Below are 22,633 nucleotides of genomic sequence, written 5' to 3' on the forward strand. Positions count from 1 at the left end.
CAGAGATATTAGTCTGTAGTTTTCTTGTAGTATCTTTGTCTAGGTTTAGTATTAGAGTAGGTTGGCCACATAGAAAGAATTTGAAGTGTTCCCTCCTCTTCAATTACTTGGAGGATTTTGAGGAGGATTATTGTCAATGCTTATTGAAATATTTGGTACGGTTCTCCAATGAAGCTATTTGGCCCTGGGCTTTCCTTTTTTGGGAGGTTTTTGACAGTTGATTCAATCACCTTACTAGTTACAGGTCTGTTCAGATATTTTGTTTCTTCATCATTTTGTTGGTAGGTTGAATGTTTCTAGAAATGTATCCATGTCTTCTAAGTTATCTAATTTGTTGGGATATAATTATTCATAGTAGTTTCTTGTGATTTTTCTTATTTCTGTGGCATTTAGTTGTAAAGTCTTCCGCTCATTTCTGATTTTTGTTATTTGAGTCTTATCTCCTTTTTCTTAATTTCTCTGGCCAAGGTTTGTCAATTTTGTTAATCTCTTTTAAAAAACCATCTCTTTGTTTTGTTTATTTTCTCTATGGTTTTCCCAGGCTCTGTTTCATTTATAGCAATTCTGCTGTAATCTCTGCTATTTCCTTTCAACAGTTTTATAAATATGTATTTTAAAACTGTATTTTAATTATATATTGGGAACTAGTACCATCAGTTACCTCCTCCTCAACTTTTCTTGTTCTCTTTTTGAGATGATGGAGTTAATTAAGGAGCTATACCTACCACTTTAAGAAAATAGAGAAGTGAACCTTCCATTTCCGAAATTCTGAGTTCATATGAAGGAAGAACTAGTAGAAACTGAGATACCAAAGAATGGTTCCATGGTTGTTTATTGCTACAGATACTACCTGGAAACTATCTTGCTAGGTCCCCTGGCAACTCACTTGGGTTCTTACCTAGCTAGTATAAATTTTTGGTAACTACCAGACAAATATCATAAAAGGGAACAGATAAGTTTTCAGGGAATAAGCTGTGTGCTGAATATATTTTGTTTGCCTCTCTAAATTTACTCTTCATCTTTCTAACATCTTCTCCATCCTCCTCTGCTCAGGGAGGCTGACCTGTACTGACAGCCTCAATGTATTCCTCTGTACTCTAGATTTCACTTAGGTTTTGCCACTGAGAGTCACTGGCAGATGAGAAGGCAGGGGAAGGCTTCTGAAGGTCATGCCTATCAGCAGGATACCCTCAACATTTATTAAGCACTGTTCCAATGACATTCAGGGCTGTGATAAGAGGTTGCTACTATTGCTAGCCCCAGAATGTTATACTATGCCTTGTTATTTTCCCTGAAGTCTGCCCACATTACTAAAAATAGTTCCCTTATCCCTCTTCAAATGATCTAGTGTGAGTTAAGTATACATTTTCTACCAGGATTCTGAGTGATATTAGCAGCAGTATCAGAAGTAGCAATAATAGGGTTCCAGAACTATGTTGAATGTTTGTGTGCACAGATATTCTTGCTAGTGATAAATTGGACATAGTTATTAAAATTATCACAGGCTGTGGATTGGGATTAAGGCTTTAGGAAATTAGGTGGGAATAGCATTTAATTCAAATGACAAAGTAATTTTAAAAAATTCTGGGTTGTATAGGTTATTTTAACAATGCTAGAGAATATTTCCAGAGAAAAAGAAACATTTAAGTGTGTGAATGTTCAGAAAGGAATGGCCACTCCATTATGGCTTCACTAAACAGTGACCTTAAGATACAGGAAATCCTTCTAGCAGTTAGAACTTCAGGCTGTCCTGTATTAAGGTTGTCCACTTAATATAGGAGAGATGGCCTGAGGTATAAATATCTAATGATTTATATTCAGCTTGTTTGGGTAGTTAGAGACTTAGAGCAAGATTGGAAAATAGGTGGTAAGAAGAACATGTGGTTGAACGTCTCTGAAGGGGCACATGAAGAAGGGATTTACTTCGGAAGGTTCTCAAGTCAGTTGAACAATATGACCAATCCTGTTAATATCAGTGAGCCTCCATCTCTTTTTTAAAAACCAACCTAGGTCTTCATTAGTGGGCTCATGTGAAAAATGACCATGGAGAAATCATTACAACAACTCATGAAAGAACAACCATGCCCCAAGAAAGGAGAAAACAACAGTTAACTCCACTGCCTATAACATCCTGGCTAACAGAGGTCCTGAGTCTCTCCACATGACACCTTTATTACAAGCACAAACGACAATGAGAAAACCAGTGCACTAAACAAAACTACAACCAAGGACCTTAACAGAGTCCACTGCATTCCCCTGCTACCTCCACCAAAACAGGTGCCAGATTCCATGGCTGAGAGGCCTTAAGAAAATCACATTATAGGACTCTTTAGAGACACTCCCCAGTACCAGCCTGAAGCCTGGTAATTCCACTGGGTAGCTAGACCAGAAGAGAAATAATAATCGCTACAATCCAGCTTTCAGGAAGCCCCATCCCTAGGGGAAGCAGGAGAGTACCACATCTCCTGCTCAAGGGAACACTCCATGAGACAAAAACCCTTCAAAAAATTAGTGAATCCAGGAACTGGTTTTTTGAAAAGATTAACAAAATAGATAGACTGCTAGTAAGACTAATAAAGAAGAAAAGAGAGAAGAATCAAATACACACAATAAAAAATGATAAAGGGGATATCACCACTGATCTCACAGAAATATAAACTACCATCAGAGAATACTATAAACTCCTCTATGCAAATAAACTAGAAAATCTAGAAGAAATGGATAAATTCCTGGACACATAGACCTTCCCAAGACTAAACCAGGAAGAAGTTGAATCTCTAAATAGACCAGTAACCGGCTCTGAAATTGAGGCAATATTTAATAGCCTGCCAATGATAAAAAGTCCAGGACCGGACAGATTGACAACTGAATTCTACCAGAGGTACAAAGAAGAGCTGGTACCATTCCTTCTGAAACTATTCCAAACAATAGAAAGGGGGAGGGAATCCTCCTTAACTCATTTTATGAGGCAAGCATCATCCTGATACCAAAGCCTGGCAGAGACACAACAAAAAAAGAGAATTTTAGGCCAATATCCCTGATGAACATCAATGCGAAAATCCTCAAGAAAATACTGGCAAACCAAATCCAGCAGTTCATCAAAAAGCTTATCCACCATGATCAAGTCGGCTTCATCCCTGGGATGCAAGGCTGGTTCAACATATGCAAATCAATAAACAAAATCCATCACATAAACAGAACCGATGACAAAAACCACGATTATCTCAATAGATGCAGAAAAGACCTTCGACAAAATTCAACAGCCTTTCATGCTAAAAACTCTCAATAAACTAGGGATTGACGGAACGTATCTCAAAATAACTATTTATGACAAACCCACAGCCAATATCATACTGAATATGCAAAACCTGGAAGCATTCCCTTTGAAAACTGGCACAAGACAAGGATGCCCTCTCTCACCACTCCTATTCAACATAGTATTGGAAGTTCTGGCCAGGGCAATCAGGCAAGAGAAAGAAATAAAGGGTATCCAATTAGGAAAAGAGGAAGTCTAATTGTCCCTGTTTGCAGATGACATGATTGTATACTTAGAAAACCCCATCATTTCAGCCCAAAATCTCCTTAAGCTGATAAGCAACTTCAGCAAAGTCTCAGGATACAAAATCAATGTGCAAAAATCACAAGCATTCCTATACACCAAGAACAGACAGAGAGCAAAATCATGAGCGAATTCCCATTCACAATTACTACAAAGAGAATAAAATACCTAGGAATCTAACTTACAAGGGATATGAAGGACCTCTTCAAGGAAAACTACAAACCACTGCTCAACGAAATAAAAAGGGACACAAACAAATGGAAGAATATTCCATGCTCATGGATACGAAGAATCAATATTGTGAAAATGGCCATACTGCCCAAGGTAATTTATAGATTCAATGCCATCCCCATCAAGCTACCAATGACTTTCTTCACAGAATTGGGAAAAAACTACTTTAAACTTCATGTGAAACCAAAAAAAAGCCTGCACAGGCAAGGCAATCCTAAGCCAAAAGAACAAAGCTGGAGGCATCGAGCTACCTGACTTCAAACTATACTACAAGGCTACAGTAACCAAAACAGCATGGTACTGGTACCAAAACAGACATATAGTACAATGGAACAGAACAGAGGTCTCAGAAATAACACCACACATCTACAACCATCTGATCTTTGACAAACCTGATAAAAACAAGCAATGGGGAAAGGATTCCTATTTAATAAATGGTACTGGGAAAACTGGCTAGCCATAGGTAGAAAGCTGAAACTGGATCTTTTTCTTACACCTTATACAAAAATTAACTCAAGATGGATTAAAGACTTAAACGTAAGACCTGAAACCTTAAAGCCCTAGAAGAAAACCAAGTACCTGCTGTCTTCAAGAGACTCACGTAATACATAAGGACTCACATAAACTTAAAGTGAAAGGGTAAAAAAAGATATTCCATGCAAATGGTAACTAAAAGTGAGCAGGAGTAGCTTATATCAGACAAAACAGACTTTAAAGCAACAACAGTTAAAAAAGAAAAACAGGGATATTATAAAATGATAAAAAGTCTAGTTCAACAGGAAAATGTCACAATCCCAAATATATATGCACTTAATGCTGGAGCTCCTAAACTTTTAAAATAATTACTACTCAATGTAAGAAATGAGATAGATGACAACACAATAATAGTGGGGACTTCAATACTCCACTGACAATACTAGATAGGTCATCAAGACAGAAAGTCAACAAAGAAACAATGGACTTAAAATATACCTTAGAACAAATGGACTTAACAGATATTTACAGAACATTCTACCCAACAACTGCAGGATATATTCTTTTCATCAACACATGAAACATTCTCCAAGATAGACTGTATGATAGGCCACAAAATATGTCTCGATAAATTTAAGACAATCGAAAGCGTATCAAGTATCCTCTCAGACCACAGTGGAATAAAATTGGAAATCTACTCCAAAAGGAAGCCTCAAAATCATGCAAATACATGGAAATTAAACAACCTGCTCCTGAATGATTACTGGATCAATAATGAAATCAATATGGAAATTAAACATTTCTTTGAACTGAACAATAATAGTGACACAAACCTATCAAACCCCGTGGGATGCAGCAAAAGCAATGCTAAAAGGAAAGTTTATAGCATTAAATGCCTACATAAAAAACTCTGAAAGAGCATGATTAGACCATCTAAGGTCACACTTCAAGGAACTAGAGAAACAAGAATGAGCCAAACACAGAATCAGCAGAAGAAAAGAAATAACAAAGATCAGAGCAGAACTAAATGAAATTGAAACAAAAAATACAAAAGATAAATGAAACACAAAGCTGGTTCTTTGAAAAGATAAACAAAATATATAGACCTTTAGTGACATTAACCAGGAAAGAAAGAAAGATGATTCAAATAACCTCAATTAGAAATGAAATGGGAGATACTACTGATACCATACAAATATAAAAGAACATTCAAGGACACTGATACGGTTTGGCTGTGTCCTTACCCAAATCTCACCTTCAATGTAATAATCCCCACATGGTAAGGGTGAGGCCAAGTGGAGATAATTGAATTGTAGCGGCAGTTTTCCTCATACTGTACTCATATGTAGTGAATAAGTTTCATGAGATTTGATGGTTTTATAAATGGAAGGTCCCCTGCAAAAGATCTCTTGCCTGCCACCAGTTTTGTTATTTTTTTAAAGAGATTCTCACCCGGGCTGGAGTGCAGTGGTGTAATCACAGCTCACTAAAGCCTCGATTCCTGGACTCAGGTGATCTTCCCACCTCTGGAGTAGCTGGGACTACAGGCATGCATCATCATACCAGGATGATGTTTTTGTATTTTTGGTAAAGACAAGGTTTACAAAGGAATCAGAACTTCATATACACCATATGCAAAAAATCACAATATACAAAAATCAATTCAAGATGGATTAAAGACTTAAATGTAAAACCCAAAGCTATAAAAACCCTAGAAGAAAACCTAGGCTGTACCATTCAGGAATAGGCATGGGCAAAGATTTCATGGTGAAGACACCAAAACAATTGCAACGAAAGCAAAAATTGATTATTGAGATCTAATTAAACTAAAGAGCTACTGAACAGCCAAAGAAACTATCAACAGAGTAAACAGACAACCTACAGAATGGGAGAAAATTTTGACAAGCTATGCATCTGACCAAAGTCTAATAATATCCAGCATTGATAAGGAGTATAAATTTACAAGGAAAAAAAAAAAAAAAAACTCCATTAAAAAGTGGCCAAAGGACATGAACAGACACTTCTCAAAAAAAGACTCACATGTGGCCCACAATCATATGAAAAAAGTCTCAACATCACTAATCATTAGAGAAATGCAAATCAAAACCACAACGAGGTACTATCTCACATAAGTCACAATGGCTATTAAGAAGTAAAAAAATTACAGATGCTGGTGAGGCTGTGGAGAAAAAGGAACTCTTTTACACTCTTGGTGGGAGTATAAATTAGTTCAACCATTGTGGAAGACAGTGCGGTAATTCCTCAAAGACCTAGAGACTGAAATACCATTCAACCTAGCAATTCTATTACTGGGTATATACCCAAAGATAAACATCATCCAATTAGAAAGACACATGCTGGTTGTTCATGGTATGTTCATTGCAGCATTATTCACAATAGCAAATAAATAGAATTGATCTAAATGCCCATCAATGATAGACTAGACAAAGAAAATGGATAAATATACACCATGGAATACTATGCAGCCATAAAAAGGAACGAGATTGTGTCCTTTGGAGGGATATGAATGGAGCCGGAGGCCATCATCCTTAGTAAACTAATGCAGGAATAGAAAACCAAATACCATAGTTTCTCTCTTACAAGTGGGAACTAAATTACGAGAACACATAGATACATAGATGGGAAAAACAGCTGGGGCCCACTGGAGGGCAGAGGGTGGGGTGGGGGGGAGGAAGAGGATCAGAAAAAGTATCTAATTGATACTAGACTTAATAGCTGGTTGATGAAATAATCTGTAAAACAACCCCCCCCGACACACATTTACTTATTTAACAAACCTTCACATCCTGCACTTGTACCCATGAACTTAAAATAAAAGTTAAAAAGAAAAAAGAGAATCACAGTACTAACTAATGTGAACATTCTGAGTTACTGGTTGGGGAGGAATGGGTTTCTGCTATATAGCAGAGACAGGCATAACTTTGTTTGAAATCCAGGGGATTTATTTGATTCTTAGTATTCACATTGTCCAGTAGTTCTTTTTAATGAATAACTGCCTCAAGTCATTAAAGAAAATACCACTAAGGCTCAGATCTTATAGGAACGATAGTTTGGGTCACCTCACCAGGTGAAGTATTCTTTCCAACCAAGGTACTAGCTGAGGGTAAGGTATTCATAAAATAGATGGTGAACGAAGGAAGATGTGATGGTAACCTCAGACCTTGTCACTACTAACGATGCAGGGACAGTAGCAACTACGTTTTTGCATTAATTTTCTTCTAATTTTTATTCTTCTAGGTTATATGATGAGCCCTGGTAATGGTAACTATTTTAGACACAATACCTTTCTCTCAACGTACTTGAGACAAAGAATTGAGATAAATACGTGAGGGCACACTATTAATTTGAGAAATGATACTAGGAAGCATGATAGGGTAGTGTGGAAATAAGCACAGGAAGTTAAAAAAGACAATAAAGTGTTCGTTATATTAAGCAATTTACTGCTTGGGGCAACTAGTACTCAATCCCACTGGAGAACTCTGGTGGACAGTGTAAGATAAGAGTTATCCCAGATATAGATATATATCCACTAACTTCCGGAAATTGTTGGTCAAGCGATGCTCCTAGAGTTAATATTAAGCCCTAGGATTTCTGACCTGCTCTCTGAGAACTGGGCCAAGCATAGAGTTCCTGCTATTCAAAGTTATTCATTTGCTATATATGGGAGTGATTAATGCCTAGGTGACATAATACAAATGGGACACTAACAACTTCTTCTATAACAATGTTTTAGTTTACAATTGCAAATATATTTGAATTGTTATAATGCCATGATTGTATAATAGCTAACAGGATTTGGTGTAGTTATCTCAAGAATTTTCTCACCCAAGAATTTTATTTTTTCCAGCAAAGAGCACTAATAGATTCTGAGGTACAAAAGTGATGGGGTGTGTTGGATATCACCAGTTTGCTGCCATAGTTCCACTCTCTACTTTTCTCCACTCTGCTCTGTACCTAAAGAGGCTGATCTATTATAGACGACATCATTGGTCTCCTTTACAATCTAGCTTAGTTTTAGGCTTGGCTTGTGAAGAGCACTGGCAAGAGATCTGAGAGCTTGAGGAAACTTAAATCTGGATATTTATTCTTTCCTCTCCTTTCCTGATGAATCTCAGTGGCTTGGTGGTGTCTCTTTAATAAAGGCTACATTTGTCTTATGACCCTCTGATACAACCACCTGTAGAGTTCACTTAACTTCTGTCTCCTCTTGCCTGTTCAGGCACCTTTTCAGGTGGTAATGGCTGTCTTCTGTTGCAAGACCCAGGATACCATCTCTTCCTATTCAGATTTCTTTAAACTTTCCTTATGTCACTTAAATAGTCCCTTTTATTAAATTACTCAAAGAGAATGTATTATTAGAACTCAGTATGTATGTTAGCCTTCTGTATTTTTTTGAAATTGCTGCTTATATTCTGTCTTATTTTTATATTGGTTCATTATTTCTTATAGATTTATAAAAATTCTTCACTTATTATGGATATTAATTGTTTGCTAGACCTATGACAAATAATTTCTCCCAATGTCCTTAAACTTTGTATACAGTATATTATACAAACTTTAAAAGTTTTTATATCATCAAATATATCAATATTTTTCTTTCCATAAACTTTGAATGTTCTTTCTTTCTTAAGACGTTCTGTTTTTTTTTATTTCGATAGTTTTGGGGGAACAGGTGTTATGTGAATAAGTTCTTTAGGGGTTATTTCTGAGATTTTGGTGCACCCACCACCTGAGAAGTGTGCACTGTACTCAATGTATAGTCTTTTATCCCTCACCCCCCATCCTACCCTCCCCTGCAAGTCCCCAAAGTCCATTACATTTCTTCTTATGCCTTTACATCCTCATAGCTTAGCTCCCACTAATGAGTGAGAACATGCGCAATTCCGTCCAGTTGCTGCAAATGCCATTATTTTGTTCCTTTTTTTTTTTTTTTTTTTTTTTTGAGACTGAATTTTGCTCTTTTCGCCCAGGCTGTAGTGCAGTGGCGCGATCTCAACTCACTGTAACCTCCGCCTCCCGGGTTTAAGCAATTCTCCTGCCTCAGCCTCCCGAGCAACTGCGATTACAGGCATGTGCCACCACGCCCGGATAATTTTGTGTTTTTAGTAGAGATAGCGTTTCTCCACGTTGGTCAGGCTGGTCTTGAACTCCCGAGCTCAGGTAATCCCCCTGCCTCGGCCGCCCAAAGTGCTGGGATTACAGGTGAGCCACCGTGCCCGGACTATTTCTTTTTATGGCGGAGTAGTATTCCATGGTGTATATATACCACATTTTCTTTATCCACTCATTTGTTGATGGGCTTTTAGGCTGGTTCCATATTTTTGCAATTGCAAGTTGTGCTACTATAAACATGTATGTGCAAGCGTCTTTTCCATATAATGACTTACTTTGTTCTGGGTGGATACCCAGCAGTGAGATTGTTTGATCAAATGGTAGTTCTACTTTCGGTTCTTTACGAAATCTCCATACTGTTTTCCACAGTGATCGTACTAGTTTACATTTCCACCAGCAGTGTAAAAGTATTCCTTTCTTACCACATCCACACCAACATCTACTAATTTTTATTTTTTAGTTATGGGCATTCTTGCAGGAGTAAGATAGTATCTCATTGTGGTTTTAACTTGTCTTTCCTTGCTAATTAGTGATATTGAGCATTTTTTCATATGTTTGTTGGGCATTTATATATTGTCTTTAGAGAATTGTTTCTTGATGTCTTTTGCCCATTTTTTGATGGGATTGTTTTTTTTCTTGCTGATTTGTTTGAATTCCTAGTTGATTCTGGATATTAGTCCTCTGTCATATGCATAGTTCGCAAATATTTTCTCCCACAATGTGGGTTGTCTGTTTTCTCTGCTGATTATTTCTTTTGCTCTGCAGAAGCTTTTCTGTTTAATTAGGTCTCATATTTATTTTTGCTTTTAGGATTTGCTTTGGGATTCTTGTTCATTAACTCTTTGCCTAAGCCAATATCTAGAAGAGTTTCTATGATGTTATTTTCTAGAATTTTTATGATGTCAAGTCTTAAATTTCAGTCTTTGATCCATCTTGAGTTGATTTTTGTATAAGGTAAGACAATAAGGTAAGACTTGAGTCGATTTTTGTATAAGTGGGTAATGAGGATCCAGTTTCATTCTTCTATATGTTGCTTGCCAATTATCCAAGCACCATTTGTTGAATAGGATGCCCTTTTCCCAATTAAAGTTTTTGTTTGCTTTGTCAAAGATCAGTTGGTTGCAAGTATTTGGCTTTATTTATAGGTTCTCTATTCTGTCCCATTGGTCTATGTGCCTATTTTTATACCGGTAGCATGCTGTTTTGCTGACTACAGCCTTGTAGTATATTTTGAAGTCAGGTGGTGTGATGCCTCTAGATTTGTTATTTTTCCTTAGTCTTGCTTTGGCTATGCAGGCTCTTTTTCAGTTCCATGTGAATTTTAGGATTGTTTTTTCTAGTTCTGTGAAAAATGATGTTGGTACTTTGATGGAAATTGCATTGAATGAATAGATTGCTTTTGGCAGTATGGTCATTTTCACAATATTGATTTTATCCATTCATAAGCATGGAAAGTGCCTCCATTCATTTGTGTCACCTATGATTTCTTTTCAGGAGTGCTTTGTAGTTTTCCTGGTAGTGGTCTTTCACCTCCTTGGTTGGGTGTGTTCCTAAGTATTTTATTTTATTTTATTTTATTTTATTTTGTTTTATTTTATTTTATTTTATTTTATTTTATTTTATTTTATTTTATTTTATTGCAGCTGTTGTAAAAAAGATTGAGTTCTTGATTTGTTTATCAGGTTGGTCTCTGTTGGTGTATAGCAGTGCTACTGATTTACGTACATTGATACATTATCCTGAAACTTTACTGAATTCATCAGTTCTTGGAGCTTTTTGAATGGGTCTTTATGGTTTTCTAGGTATATGATCATATCATTGGTGAACAGTAACAGTTTGACTTCCTCTTTACTGATTTGGATGCCTTTTATTTCTTTCTCTTGTTTAATTGCTCTGGCTAGGACAAGAAGTTCTTATGCTCCATAAACTTATTAAAATATTTGACTATATTTTTTCTAGTACTTTTGTAAATGTGTTTGTATGTTGATATTTAACATTCAATTTCAGTTTATTCTTGCATATAAGAGGCATGGGCCAAGCTTCTCTTTTTTCTTCAAGAGGATATCTAATTGTACTGATGACATTTATCTATCATTATGTGTTTTTTATTGATATTAAATACCATCTTCGTCATAAATTAAAGTTACCTGTATCTGTAAATTTCCTTCTTGTCTCATTTAATCTATTCCCTGATACACATTTCTATTCCCATGCCAATGTTACAATATTTTAGTTACTAAAGCTTTATTGCATAGTTTGCTGTTTGGTAGGAGAAATATCCATTTATTACTGTTTTTTATGCAACATTGGGGCTATGTTTGCAAAATGACTCTTCAATATAAATTTTATAATCTAAGGTTTTAATCAAAGCATTTTGATTTGAATTACTTGAATTTATGGACCACATTAGGACTGTTATCTTTTCATGCATATGGTATGTTACTTTCTTTTCTCTGTTCTTTTATACCCTTCAATAAAGATTTATAATTTCTTTTATTGAACATATTCCATTAAACCTATTCCTAGGCATTTCATACATTTTTTAGTATTGTGAATGGAATATCTATATTTTATATATAACCATTATATTGTTTATCACAATTGATAGTTTTTTTACTTGATTTCTCTACCTCTTTTGGGTACACAATTATATACACATAAATGTAATAATCACATGTAATATAATGTATATAGTTAGAATACATAGCTGGGTTCAAAAGTGAAAAAAACTCCTGACTATTATAACCAATGAGGAAACATACTCCCCTAGTGACAATCTGGAATTGAAACTCCCTGAGTGTAGCATATGCAGATATATATATATATATATATATATATATATATATATATACACATATATATATATAACCAGTGGGTAATGACAATCAAGACTGCAACCCTAGGAAAATTGGAATTTCTACCCTTAATAATGAGTTGTCCCATCAGTGAATAAGACAGTGTACATTCTCTACATTCCTATGAAATACAAGGTCTGCAAGCAAGTTATTCACCAGATCTTGGTTGGTAATAGAAACACCGATGAAAAACCAGCACTTCCAGAACTATGGTTCCCATGGATGTGAGCATTCTCCCACAGTAGCTGTTTGGAGGGGGTGTTAAATGTGTGTGGAGTAGAAGACAATGGTGTCTATGTATTAATCAACTCCCCCAATCGTCTCCTTAAATGACAGAATAGCTTCACAACTATGAAAATTCTCCACAAATCCATGGCTTCAGCATTAATTGAAGACAAAGTATGCTTAAACTACAAAATAATTATGAGTAAATCTAGAATAATAACAAATCCCAGCATAGAATCCTCGACTTTCCCATATAACCTTCCCCACTGCAAGACTTTATGGTGAGCAAAGGCAGATGAAGAAAAATTGCACAGAAGACAGAAGACAGCAAAGGGTCCTAAGGGTGATTTGGAATAATAACTAGAAGGATACATTCACACTAAATCTGAAAGTTCACAGAAGGGACTAGAAGAAAGGGATTTCAAAATATTTGTGATTGAAAGGATTAAATGCCATAAAAAGCTTCACTTGTGCAACATAAAGGGCCAGGTGTGTCACAAAGGTCTAAGTGCTTGATTTTTAAGAATGATTTTAAAGGAGAGGTGAGATTTTAAAAGATAGTGTTCCAAATACAAAGCTTCTGGTGGAGGAAAAAATTTAACTAGGAACAAACAAGTACCTTTTGCTACCTAAGTGGTGCCAAGAAAAAGAAGGAAAAGGGAAAAGATTAGGATGGGGACTCACAATTACTCCCTCTCAACAAAACAAACAATAGTGACAAATTAACAACAAAAAAAATCCATTTCTGTCTCACTTTCCAACCCTCCCTCTCTCACTCTCACTTTCTTCACTCTGTTTGATTATGGTTTTGTTGTAATCAAATACCTAAAGTTGATTATTCTTTTCATTTTTCTCTATTAAAGCACTACAGGCACAAATGGTAGTACAGAATGGCTATGGACTTGGTGGATTCGTTTTCTTTCTGCCACTCTCGTTGCATGGTTTACATTAATACCGTTGTCATGCTTTCCACACAATATGCCAGGTGACTATAAAATGTAATTGATTAAATTGGAGGATAGTAGTTTCTTCCACCATGGTTCTTATTCTCATAGAATGACTATACTACATTTTTTATAAAATGGGTATGCCTCTCGCTGTAGTGGTTTGTCATAGAGATACAGTGCCAAGTGCTAGTGTTATTTAAGCAAATAAATCAGGATTACAGCCAAATATTACTGGATTTATGTACCAGAATGTCTTCTTCTTTTTATTTAGTTTTGAGACAGGGCCTTCCTCTGTCACTCAGGCTGAGTACAGTGGTATGATCACAGATCATTGCAGCCTCAAACTTCTGGGCTCAAGTCATCCTCCTGCCTCACCTCCAGAGTAGCTTGGACTACAGGTGCATGCCACCATGCTCAGCAAGTTTTTAAAAGTTTTGCTTTTCTTTCTAGAGATAGAGTCTTGTTATGTTGCCCAGACTAGTCTTAAACCCCTGGCCTTAAGCTATCTTTCCACCTTAGCTTCACAACGCATTGAGATTACAGGTGTAAGCCACCACAACTGGCCCAGAATTTCATTATAATTAGTGCATATTTTTGTTTCTCATTATTTCCTTTTAATAATGCTTTATATGTATAGTTCATACAGTGTCTTGAAAACTGAAGCATATTTAAATCTACTTACCTAGCATTTAATGTATTGACTACCTTAGAATTTTTGTAAGATAAAATAATAACTGTTAAAATTTTCTTGGAAACACTGAAAAATACATCTAAAGTCAAAGAAATCAAATACTCTCCTGATTATAGTACATTTCATTGGCACAAAATAGCTTTAGTTATATCCAAAGATTATTTCCTCATATTTTAGAGCAAATAAAGTGTGGCTAAATTTTAAAATAAAGTAAAATTTTATTTACCCAGTCATAGGAGCTACATTTCAAGTATTTAATAACCACGTGTAGACAGTGGCTACAGTATTGGACTGTGCAGATATGGAAAGTTTTCATTATTACAGAATGTTCTTCAGGACAACACTGTTTTAGAAGATTGTGTCTTTTAATTAATGAGATTGACTTTAGCTTGTTCAAAAATAACTCATTTGCTATTTCAGGATCAACTAAATGTATTAGGGTGTGTATGTATGTTTTATGTATGGGTTTTAGTCATTTGAATATGTCATAAGTTTTTTTACTTGTTTATATATAGGTTCAACACGGATAAAAGCTGCAAAACGTAAACAGCTTCATTTGTTTGACAGCAAACTTAAAGATCTGCAAGTTGGAACTAGTATCAAGGATTTATGTGCTGTTTTTTGGGTAAAGTAAAATAGTTTGCTTGAACAAGCCAACTAAGTTGACCTGTGTAATTTTCTAATAGTGAACTTATGAAAATACCCATAAAGGGTTCAACCTAAATCTGGGTGAGACTTTTGAAGTCTTTTAACTAACTTATTCACTTTACAGATAATAAAACATAGGGCTGGCTTTGCTAATAACTTAGCTGGTGTCAGAGATTGGCACCAGATATTTTCCTTCCATTTCTTTTAGTTTTATATTATTTTGTGTTTATTTTTTGTCTGCAGAAATAAATAAGGCATTTAATGGGATGATATGTATGTATCAACATTATCTTTTTTATTATGTTTAAGTGACTCAGAACTCTAGAAGTTGAAAAATAGTCCCACAAACATCATGTTTTGTGGAAAATATCTCAATATTAAATGAAGAAAATCTTTGTTTTTCTAAGTGAAACAAGGTCTACAATATAGACATTGTGGAGTTAAAAAACACCAACTTTTAAATAATGATTTGACTTTTCATTTGTTTTCTCTTCTGCTATTCATAACTTCATCCATTCTGTTGTTTGCAGAATTGTATTTCTCATATACAGATTTTATCAAGTCATTTCTCAGATTACTTGATAGATGAATTTCATACCTTTTAGTAGGACTTTGAAGATCCTTTGCAGTAGCATCCACTGAATTTTCTTATCCCATTTTCTTAGCATTTTATCCCTATCTCCTCTACATTCCAGCCACTTGGTCTTTCCTGGAAACATTAGGTAATTTTATAGTCCTGTATTTTGGTAGATGCCAATCTCTGTATTTAAAATGTCGTTCTCTCTCTTTTCTATTATCAGAAAAACTCTTTGTCAAATCTTACCTTATATTCCCAGGCAAAATGGGTTTCTCCCTCCTTAATGCTTTCATTGATCTTTGTTATAACATAATGAGATATATGTATATGTGTGCGTGTGTGTGTGTGTGTGTGTGTATTCTTTTTGTTATACTGGTTTAATCCTAAAACAAATGTATATGTTGTATAAAATCAGAAATATGTTTACTTGTTTCTATTCTGTGTTTATCTTTTAATCAAATCAAAAACCATCCCTCCTAATTGGTTGCATTTAATTCGGATTTTTATTTAGCTTTAATTTTTATCAAAATATTACATGTATATATATTTTAACAATACAGAAGCCAATTAGTTATAATTTCTTTCATATTGTTAAAAATTAACACACAATTATTAAAAACACTTCAAAAAATTTAAACATGAGTGTTTTAAGGTTTTTTTGTTTTAAGTTTACTGCCAGAAAGGAAAAAAAAAAAGCCAATTCCAATTCTTCTTACTTGGAAATGGAGGATTTTATTATCATTATTGTTAGACAGGATATAAAATAATATAATGCCTGGTAACAATCTTAGACTTCTGAATAACATCTATCTGAGTAGATAACTAGATGATATGTGATTTCTTTTTAAAGTTTATCAGAAGGTGGAACTTTTAGAATTTCAGAGTGAGAAACGTGGAAAATCCTGACCTCCAAAATGTGGTAGTAAAAGTGGCAGAATTGTCACCAACTATTTTGAAACTCTGGAAATTAACCAAAGGCATACAGTAAATTGAAAGCACTTATTCAAGTGTTATTGAACATCGGTTAGAAGAGTAGGGTCTGTGGCGTTTAAATTTGGGACTGCATCCATTGTCTTTTCTTCCTTCCCTACCCTCCATGTCTTGGTAACAGTGAAGGCTAATGGTCTTCCTGCCACTTGACGTGGTTGATCTAGTTTAGAGCTCCATGGAAAAGTCCTGGGTCATTTAGTTAGCAATTACAATATTGGTGGCAAAACTTTGGAAAAGGCCGGCATCACAGCCACCGAAGGCAGCAATACTGGTTAGGGTAAACAGTAAACCAGCCAAAAATGTAAAATATACATCTGGCCAATGATACTGGGCTTTGAAAGCTTTAATATATTCATGGGGATCTGAAAGGGTTCCCACACTCAGGAGAGGTCAGAGATGGCCCCAGTTACCTGCTGGTTCCTGGCTGAGCACAAGTCCCTACATAAACAAAAAGTGAAAGTCAAAGCAGCCTGTAAACTGCCTGAAACTTGAATATGTGATCCAATCCATGTACAGATCCCCTCAGCAAAAATTGGAAGCCCTACTGACTCAAGACATTTAAGTAAAACCCCTGCCCAATTATTGGGTGGCCATCAAGGTATGCTGATCCGGGGCGACTCCTGGGAACCCAGACTTAAAAATGAAGAAAATGATTAAAAATAGAACATAGGCTTCAGTGGCTGCACACTCTCAGGGAGATAGAATTTATTTAATTAGTCCTGAAAAGTAATAAACAAAAGACAGAAAATAGCAACAACGCAACTCCTGCGGGTGGAAGTCAGAATCCAGAAAAGCTACAACGTATTATTTGAAGTGTCCAATTTTCAACAAAATCTCATGAAAAATGCAAAGAAAGAAGAAAATGTGACTCATATAAAGAAAAAAGTCAGTACAAACTATCTCTGAGGTCGCTCAGATGTTGGATGTAGTAAACAAAGACTTCATGTAAACTACTACCATAAGAATGTTCAAAAGAATTTTTAAAATGTTTGATTATTTTCCTTTTTTTTTTTTTGAAACACAGTCTCACTCTGTCACCCAGGCTGGAATGTAGCAGCATGATCATGGCTCACTGCAACCTCAGTCTCCCTCAGTCTCCTGAGTAGCTGGGACTGTAGGTGCACATCACCATACCCAGCTAATTTTTAAATTTTATGTAGAGAAATCTCACTGTGTTGCCCAGGCTGATCTTGAACTGGGCTTATGTGAGATATCTCTGATTTGATTAGGGAAATAATTGCACAAAAAATTAGGGGAAATTACATAACTAAAGTTTCCTTTTATCTTAATAAAAGAGTGGAAAATTGACTGGAAAATAAAAAAACTAAAAAAGAGTAGTTTGAGGAACTTAATTTGCTAAAGGCCAATTGTCTTTCTCTATTAATTCTATAGTTCTATCCCTCCTGGTTCATGACATTTGGTTTGGATCATTTTCTTGAAATCCAATGGCTGTTTCGAAACTCTTGACACAAGGACTACTAGAAAATCCTTCCAACAAAGAAATCATGTGTCACCATCATTATAAGACTTATTGACTAGGAGCTGGCTTAAACATACTTCTCCTGAGTGTCTAGGCATAGAGTTTTAAAAAATAGTCTTTTCTTGTAATGAATTTTTATTAAAGTGAGACAGAAAATTAACTATTTTTTGAATGGATTATCTACTCTTATGTTTCTTGCAGGTCATTATATTTTTTAAAACATTTTTCCACAAAGGAAACGAAAGAGTTTATGAGAAATAGGAACACGATCACACTGTTGGTGGGACTGTAAACTAGTTCAACCATTGTGGAAAACAGTGGCGATTCCTCAAGGATCTAGAACTGGAAATACCATTTGACCCAGCCATCCCATTACTGGGTATATACCCAAAGGATTATAAATCATACTGCTATAAAGACACATGCACACATATGTTTATTGCAGCACTATTCACAATAGCAAAGACTTGGAATTAACCCAAATGTCCATCAGTGACAGACTGGATTAAGAAAATATGGCACATATACACCATGGAATACTATGCAGCCATAAAAAAGGATGAGTTTGTGTCCTTTGTAGGGACATGGATGCAGCTGAAAACCATCATTCTCAGCAAACTATCGCAAGAACAGAAAACCAAACACCACAAGTTCTCACTCATAGGTGGGAATTGAACAATGAGATCACTTGGACACAGGGAGGGGAACATCACACACGGGGGCCTATTGTGGGGTGGAGGGAGGGGGGAGGGGGGAGGGGGGAGGGATAGCATTAGGAGATATACCTAATGTGAATGACGAGTTAATGGGTGCAGCACACCAACATGGCACATGTATACATATGTAACAAATCTGCACGTTGTGCACAGGTACCCTAGAACATAAAGTATAATAAAAAAAAGAAACTGTCAGTAATTTTAATAGTTTTAAAGTAGATAAAATAGATGCAAGTAAAATAAAATATAAAAGCTAAAACAAATACAAAATATTTAACGTTTTTATGAAGTTGTAATATCCACGAGGTTAAAAGTTATAAATGTAAAAGTAGTTGGAATTAGACTTTAAGAACAGAAACTAGAACAGAGGATAAGAACAAAAGCTACCTCTCTATAACTATAAGAATAAACTGGATTAGAAACGTTTAAAAAAGAATAAAAACATAAAGTTTGGATGTTAGGAAATGTCATGGAAAAGCAAAAAGAAAAAAAAAAAAAAAGAAAAAAAATCCTGTATGGAATTTGGTGGTAAGGAATAAGATTTTATAGAGGAAAGCCTCCCTCTAAGTGTGTGGAACAGAGAGCTCAACCCTCTTATCCTTTTTCTTCATTTCACATGTAAGTTTCCTGCCTTATTAGAGGGACTATATATTTGCATAATAGGACTCAGATGAACAAGGAAGTGTCAATGAATAGTATGATATTAAAAATCTTGTCAACTGTAAAAGACAAAATGAATGTGAGCTATTATTGCTATGTGACTGTTAATTGTTGACAAAATAAATCAAAAAAGCTGCTGTCCAAATTATTTAGTCATCTTCCTATTGGTATTGTAGAAAGAAGAATCAATATAAATCCTATTTAAATAACATAATGTTCAAAACTCTATTAGAGAGTGCCAAGATGTCTGACTAGAAGCAGCTAGTGTATCCTGCTTTCACGGAGAGGAGATAGAGTGGCAAGTAAACACTAGCTTATCAACTGGCTTGTCCAGGAGGACACATTGGGATTCATATAGGAAGTAACATGACCCATGGAGAAGAGGGAATTCTGAGACAGGACAGTTGCCCACCTGGGATTGGTGTAGAGCCATGGTAGGCTCCCCATGGAGGGGAAACAGCAAGTAAGTGAGAGCCCCCAGGGTCCCACACTTCCGCCACAGATCTTTGCAACCCTGGGCACAGGAGATTCCCCCAAGCCACTCCATCCAGGGTCTCCAGACTGACATGAAGAGCTGCATGGAGCCTGTGAGAGCTGCTGTTCAGGCACGGGAAGAGCTGCTGTTCAGGCACATGCTAAATCCCAGGGCAGAGGACTCCTGAATACCTCTATGCTAGCAGCTGTGTTTCTGCCAATAAAGGAGGCCAGGTTCTCTCACAAGCCCCCAGAATAGGGGCCATATCCACAGTGCTGATAAGCAGATGAACTGAGGGCCTAGCCTCCACTACACCTCGCCAGACAAAGCCCACTGGTGTGGGATGCTAGCATAGCCAACCCACCCCTGCCTGAGCTCTCAGACTGGTAGCAGCTCTGTTTATCCCTGGGATGGGGCTCCCAGAGGTAACAGACAGGCCTGCCATTTTTGACACTCTGCTCCCCTCAGGCTCGATAGGGAGCAGTGAGCTTAAGAACTATTGCAGGCCTCCTGTGCAGTGAAGCTTCCTTATATAAAAGCGACCAGATTGTTTTCCACATGGAATCCTGCCCCTGTGACTTCTCACTGGGCAAGGTCTTTCTGCACGGTCACCCTGCCCCAACCTGAGCCCTTCGGTTGGTGATGGCTCTGCATTTCTCTGGGGAGGAAATTCCAGAGACAACTCACAGCCCCTCTGCCCTTGCTGCTCCAGCGGTACCACAGTTACTATCTTTGGTAAGGAAAGAGATCAAGGGTCTGAGTGCTTTACTCACACCTCCAGCATGCCATGGCTGCCCTGTGGAGAAAAGGCCTGTCTTTCTTGCCTGTGAACCCCCTGTCCACTACTAGGCAGGGCACCTCATCTTGGGCCTGCAACATAGCTGCTACAACTTGGGCTAATCATACCAATTGGCTACTGCTCTGTGTTTCTCTGGAGTGGAGCCCCAAGAGACTAGTGAAAGGCCCTCTGCGATTGCCACTGGCAAGATCCTCGCCCCCGGTGCCTCCAAGCCAGGGAGAGAAGACAAAGCATGAGCTTGCCCCAGGGCTATGGTGCACACCCCAGAAATGCCAAGCTGAGATCTGCAGCCAGTGCTTGTGGGAAAGGAGCCCACACTCTCAGAGCACTGAGAGAGCATGGCTGCCAATACAAGGAAATACAGAGGAGCTGCATGGTTGAGCAAGAGTCCACCTACAGGCCACGATGCTTAAGTGCCATCTACTGGATTGCAGCCCAAACTTCAACACCAAAAATACTTGGCTAATATATTCTGCTGTGAAACCAAGCACAGGAATTCTGTCACAAATAAAGATGCTGCACAAAGCCTTGGCCCCCTGAAAACATCCAGAAATGAAGTCAATTGACTCTAGTCAAATTACACCATGGTTAAAGGAACCTAGCCCACACACTCTTTTTACTTCCAAACAACTTCACTAGCTCCCCAGCAATGCTTATTCACAAGGACGAAATGGCTGAAATGACAGAATTCAGAATCTGCATGGAAATGAAGATTTTAGATATTCAGAAGAATGCTGAAACCCATCCCAAGGAATATAAGGAATCTAGTAAAATGATGGAAGTGATGAAAGATGAAGTAGCAATTTTAAGAAAGAACCAAATCTAGATGATATCGCTGAAAAACTCAGTACAAGAATTTCATAACATAATCTGGAGTATTATTAGTTGAGGAAAGAATCTCAGAGGTTGAAGACCAGTGGTTTGAATTAATTCAAACAAAAATGAAAAAGAATTTTACAAAATGAACAAAACCTCAAAGAAATATGAGGTTATGTTAATAGACCAAATCTATGACTCACTGGCATCCCTGAAAGACAGGGAGAAATAACAAGCAACTTGGAAAACATATTTGAGGATATTGTCTACAAAAATGTCCCCAATCTCACTAGGGAGGTCAATATAAAAATCTGGAAATTCAGAGTACCCTTGTGAGATATTATACAAGATAACTATCCCCAAGAGACATAGTTATCAGATCCTCCAAGGTCAATGCAAAATAAAAAACACTAAAGGCAGCTAGAGTGAAGGGAAAGGTCACGCACAAAGGGAACCCCATCAGGCTAACAGTAGACCTGTCAGCAGAAACTCTACAACCAGAAGAGATTGGGGGTCTATATTCAAGAATTTTAAAGAAAAGAAATTAGAACCAAAAATTTCATATCCAACCAAACTAAGCATCATAAGCCAAGGAGAAATAAAATCCATTTTAGGCAAGCAAATGCTAAGGGAATTTGTTACCAGCAGGCCCGTCTTAGAAGAAGTTCCTAAGGGGATGCTAAACATGGAAACGAAACACCATTACTGACCACCACAAAAATGCACTCAAGTACATGGACTATTGACACTATAAAGCAAATACACAATCAAGTCTACATAACAACCAGCTAACCACACAATGATAGGATCAAATCCACACATGTGAATATTAACCTTGAACAGAAATGGATTATAGCTCCCACTTAAAAGGCACAGACTGTCAAGTTGGATAATGAAGCAAGACCTAACTGTATGCTATCTTCAAGAGACCCATCTCACATGCAAGGACACCCATAGGCTCAAAGTAAAAGGATGGAGAAATATCTATCAAGCAAATGGAAAGCAAAACAGAGCAGGGATTGCTGTTCTTATTTCAGACAAAACCAACTTTAAACCAACAATAATCAAAAAGGACAAAGGAGGGCATTACATAATGATAAAGGGTACAATTCATCAAGAAGATCTAACTCCCTTAAATATATATGCAAACAACACTGGAATGCCCAGACTCATAAAAAAAAGTTCTTAGAGACTTATGAAGAGACTTAGATAACTACACAATAATAGTGGGAGACTTCAACACCCCCACTGACGGTATTGGACAGATCACTGACGCAGAACACTAACAAAGATATTTGGGACCTAAACTTGACACTTGACCAAACGTACCTAACGGACTTCTATGGAACACTCCATC

General features: G+C 36.7%; 1 protein-coding gene across 4 annotated transcripts in view; it reads left to right on the plus strand.

Annotated features, from left to right (window-relative positions):
* Positions 1–22,633, plus strand: part of SLCO6A1 (solute carrier organic anion transporter family member 6A1) — a 139,836-nt gene that overhangs the window by 37,166 nt on the left and 80,037 nt on the right. For 3 of the 4 annotated variants that reach the window (XM_008014049.3, XM_037985276.2, XM_037985279.2), the window contains 2 exons: positions 13,341–13,462; positions 14,631–14,740. The exons of the other annotated variant lie outside the window; for it this stretch is intronic. In XM_008014049.3, the coding sequence (XP_008012240.3) occupies positions 13,341–13,462; positions 14,631–14,740 (232 nt within the window). The remainder of the gene's footprint in view (positions 1–13,340; positions 13,463–14,630; positions 14,741–22,633) is intronic. 4 annotated transcript variants of the gene reach the window in all.

This window comes from Chlorocebus sabaeus, chromosome 23, assembly GCF_047675955.1.
Source record: "Chlorocebus sabaeus isolate Y175 chromosome 23, mChlSab1.0.hap1, whole genome shotgun sequence".
Taxonomy (NCBI): Eukaryota; Metazoa; Chordata; class Mammalia; order Primates; family Cercopithecidae; genus Chlorocebus; species Chlorocebus sabaeus.